At 37.1% G+C, this 4,310-nt stretch overlaps 1 protein-coding gene across 3 annotated transcripts in view; it reads left to right on the top strand.

Annotated features, from left to right (window-relative positions):
• The first annotated feature begins 381 nt into the window (after positions 1-381).
• N6AMT1 (N-6 adenine-specific DNA methyltransferase 1 (putative)) overlaps positions 382-4,310 on the top strand; it is a 36,915-nt gene continuing 32,986 nt past the window's right edge. For all 3 annotated transcript variants that reach the window (XM_021715755.1, XM_008064469.2, XM_008064468.2), the window contains exons 1-3: positions 382-538; positions 2,770-2,856; positions 4,051-4,141. In XM_021715755.1, coding sequence (XP_021571430.1) covers positions 405-538; positions 2,770-2,856; positions 4,051-4,141 — 312 coding nt within the window. In that variant the 5' untranslated portion in view covers positions 382-404. The remainder of the gene's footprint in view (positions 539-2,769; positions 2,857-4,050; positions 4,142-4,310) is intronic.

The following is a 4,310-nucleotide window of genomic DNA, read 5'->3' as shown; positions in this document are numbered from 1 at the left end:
TTAAAACTCAACGCTTAAATTGATGTAAAAAGACAGTGAAATGTACTCATTATTCTGTATTTTTTTCAAATCCTTATAAACTAGGAATAGAAGAGAATTTCATTAAGATGAAGAAACATTCACCTTGGGGGGAAAATAAAACTCAATGCCCACCCAGCAGGTGCTGGTCCATAGAATGAAATAAACTTAAGTGTTAAAGAAACAAATGTAAGTGTTCAAAAGAAGAAAGCAACAGATTATATAACTCTCTACCTACTTAGAAATTCCAAGAACATCCGACAAATTTAGAATTAAGATCCGAGGAGACGCACCGCAGCAGGCGGCCGGCCCTGCCCCGGGGCTCGCGCCCCAGCGTGTGCGCATGCGCGTTGTCAGCGCATGCGCGTGGGACGAAAAGAAGGACGATGGCGGCGCGGAGCATCCCTACGCCCGTGCACGGACACGTGGGCCGCGGCGCCTTCAGCGACGTGTACGAGCCCGCGGAGGACACGTTCCTGCTTCTGGATGCGCTCGAGGCGGCGGCGGCCGAGCTGGAGGGGTGCGAGGAGGGCGGGGGCCCTGGGAGAGAGCATGGGTGTCCTGGAGAAGCGACGGCGGAGGGCCCTCAGCCGGAGGAGGCGGTCGGCCCACTTGCTGATGATTGACACATTGACACCCAGAACAGAGAAGGATAATTTTCCTGTAGATACAAGTAATGATTGTGCCGGAGATCTGTCTCCTTTAGCCAAGTTGTTGCTGTGGTCTAATGAGCTCTCTGCCTCCTAACAAGCCATGGTGTGGCTGGTTGTCTGCTGTTGATCTGAAGAACACATGCCCCTAAGAGTAGCGATGGTATAACACATTCGGAAACAAAATATTCTGGAAGGATTGGTTCTCATTAATATTAAAATTGTTAGTAACTGTAAAAGTCGCGTGGCATTATTTGGTTTACTCAGCTTATAAAGTGCACCCTCTGAGGAAGGGCGCAAAAATGAAAAGTTTTGAATTATTGAATTGGGGAAGTATTTTTAAACCTGCTCAGTAGCAAAGTCTGTAGTAGCCATTAGTCGCATATGGCTACTGAGCACTTGAAATGTGGCTAGTGCGACTGAGGAACTGAATTTTTCATTCAGTTTAAAAAAAAAAAGTTATATGCAGCGAGCAGCCTATGGAATATACCCTGCTACCATGTGATTATTAAAATTGATTTGTTGAAGTGCTCAGCATAGACTTTAATAACAAAAACAATGAATGCCTACTTTGTAATTTTTTAATGAAAGAAACTTGAGTTGTTAGATTTATTTAAGGATCAAGAGTTGTGTTGGGTTTTCTCAGGTCAGCTGTTAGGTTTCAAAGATCTATATTGTTTATTCCTCTTGAACTTGGTCATATTTTTCCACATATAAAGACCCCACCCTTTATTTTTAAACTAGTTTTTCATTGTAGACGATGGAACTTTTGGATTTACTGGAATGTAGAGTGGAACAGTGCTATTTTATAACTTGTCTTTTCTTCTCAAGATAGCCCAGAAAGATTTACAAGCACAAATTGCATTGCAAAGTATGCTGTAAAAGGAGCTGATTTTGTTATAAAGTCTTGGATATTTCTAGTCTTGGAATTCTAATTATTTATGAGACCATGATAGTTATTTTCAAAGAGAAGCCACCTGGTAAGATTCACAGACCTTACTACCACCTAATAAAGACTTGTCAGATGAGTAGCCTGATTCCAAAAGTTAAAAATGCTAAAAGTGTGTTGCTTGGTAGTTGTTTGGGGAGGTAAGTGCTAGTTCCCTAAATGTCATCAAACTCATCTTTGTAATGGAGGATGATTGGTGCTTTTGATGCATGTGTAGGATTACAGACAAGGAAATAAATTTAATTGAAAGACAAAAATAAAATAGAGTGAAGATTTTATTATATTTAACAGCATTCTAAGATTGTTAACATTCTGACCTGGCGCAATGGACATGCCTGTAAACCCAGCACTTTGGGTAGCCAACGTGGGAGGATCTCTTGAGCCCAGGAGTTCAAGACCAGCCTGGGCAACATAGTAAGACACTATCTCCACACACACACAAAAATACAATATTTAGCCAAGCATGGTGGTGTGCTTGCAGTCCCAGCTACTTGAGAGGCTGAGGCAGGAGGATCACTTGAACCCAAGAGATCAAATTTGTAAAACATGCCACTGCACTCCAGCTTGGGTAACACAACACAACTCCATCTTAAAAATTAAAACATAATTAACATTCCAAGATATTTAGATATTTTCTCAATTAGCATATAGCTGAACAAATAAGAAATGCCTTTGCTGCTCTAAATCTATTACCAGAGGATCTTTATGAACATTAGGTACATAAAAATGATAGAGGAACTTCTTTTTTAAATAAATTTTGTAATAATACAAATCCTGTCATTTTAGGAAGTACTCAGCTAGAAACTCCTTGTTGAAAATGATGATGTCTTTCATATTAATACATATTTCAAACTTTGACATTCTATACTTTTTAATGTAATGTATACTTTTTAATGTAATGTATTGAAATTCATTGAAAGCCACCTGTGGTAATATATAACTATGTTATGGACTTAAAATATATTACACACCCAAAATATTAGCAATTTTGAGTTATACAATATTAAGCACAAAGTGGTTGTCAGAAATTATAAATTTCTTTTATATTTCCATATGTTTGCAGGTGAGTACTGATGCTGGAGAAATATACATTATAACTAGCATGAGAGCTTCCTGTGTACTAATATTTTATTTTGTTGTTTTTTTTTCTAGAGTGGAAATATGTCTTGAAGTAGGGTCAGGGTCTGGTGTAGTATCGGCTTTCCTAGCTTCTGCGATTGGTCCTCAAGCTTTGTACTTGTAAGTATATCATATTCATCCAGATCTTCTACTAAGAAATTCACTACTATTGCTTGAATGAAACAATTTTTGTTGAGTAGGCAATATGTAGCTGATAGTGTTTAAATAAGTACAGTGAAGACACAAATTGCAAATTATGCTTCCCTAAAAATTACAACTTCAGCTAAGCACAGTGACTCATGCCTGTAATCTCAGCACTTTGGAAGGCTAAGGTGGGAGGATTACTTGAGGCCAGGAGTTCGAAACCAGTCTAGGCAACAAAGCAAGACCTTGCTCTATAAAAAATCCAAAAATTAGCCGAGCATGGTGGCATATGCCTATAGTCCCAGCTACTTGGGAAGCCAAGGCAGAAGGATTACCTGAACCCAGAAGGTCAAGGCGTGGTAATCCATAACTGTGCCAGTGTACTCTAGCCTGGACAAAAGAGAGACCCTGACTCAAAAAAAAAAACTTATAACTTCATGTTCAAAACTGCTCCATTATACTGCACAATTATAGAAATAGCATCATTTTAGATCATTTCCAAATTTTATTCTTTTTTTGGTAAATAATTGATTCAGAAAAAATTTAAAGTTACTAAAATTTATTTATAGAAAATTGGAGACCATAGAAAAGTATAAAGAAAAAATTAAAATAATAAATTTTGGCCATTGCTGCTAAACTTTGGTCAGGTCATGTGGCTCTTTGGGCTATAGCCACCATGTTTTCCTAAGCTTTGGGCCCCTCCCCTACCCTGGGGAGGTGGATCTCCTCTCTCTCTCTCATTTACTTTCTAAATAAATTATATTTCCCGATCTTAATTAATTACTTAATTAAATTTTACCATAAGGTTCAAGTACATTTCCTTCAGTTTTTTTATTGCCTTTGTTTTTAATATTGTCTCATTAGCATTGTCCTCTCAAAATTTTCTTTTTGGTGGTTGCATAGTATTTCTTCATTGACTGTATTATAATTTCACAAATTCCTTTAGATGTTTGTATATGTATGTTTATTCCTTGAATGTTGTATCAATATAAGACTCTCTTTTATCAATATAACAAGTTTGTTCTCTTTTTCTTTGCCATTATTGAAGCTTTGTAACTTTTTTTCCTAAATCTGTACTCTGTAGAATTAATGGAACATTCTTTGAATTATTCAGTAACAGATTTGCCTTTTGGACTTAATGATATAGTTTTCTTCCTTTTCTGTTTATAGGTGCACTGATATCAACCCTGAGGCAGCAGCTTGTACCCTGGAGACAGCATGTTGTAATAAAGTCCACATTCAACCAATAATTACAGATTTGGTGAGCTGTTAATCTTTGTACAATACTTATCCATTTTCTTTTCAAATTAGTTAAGATCAAGGTATTTCAGGTCAAAAAACTTTTGTAAGTAAGTAATTGACTTTTGACTAAACAGTGTACCCTATACAAAATAAACTCTTTTTTTTTTTTTTTTTTTTTTTTTTTTGGT

The sequence above is a fragment of the Carlito syrichta genome, unplaced genomic scaffold, assembly GCF_000164805.1.
Source record: "Carlito syrichta isolate Samal-C Ts95f unplaced genomic scaffold, Tarsius_syrichta-2.0.1 Scaffold307345, whole genome shotgun sequence".
Classification (NCBI taxonomy): domain Eukaryota; kingdom Metazoa; phylum Chordata; class Mammalia; order Primates; family Tarsiidae; genus Carlito; species Carlito syrichta.
This window is presented reverse-complemented; position numbering and strand designations above follow the sequence as displayed.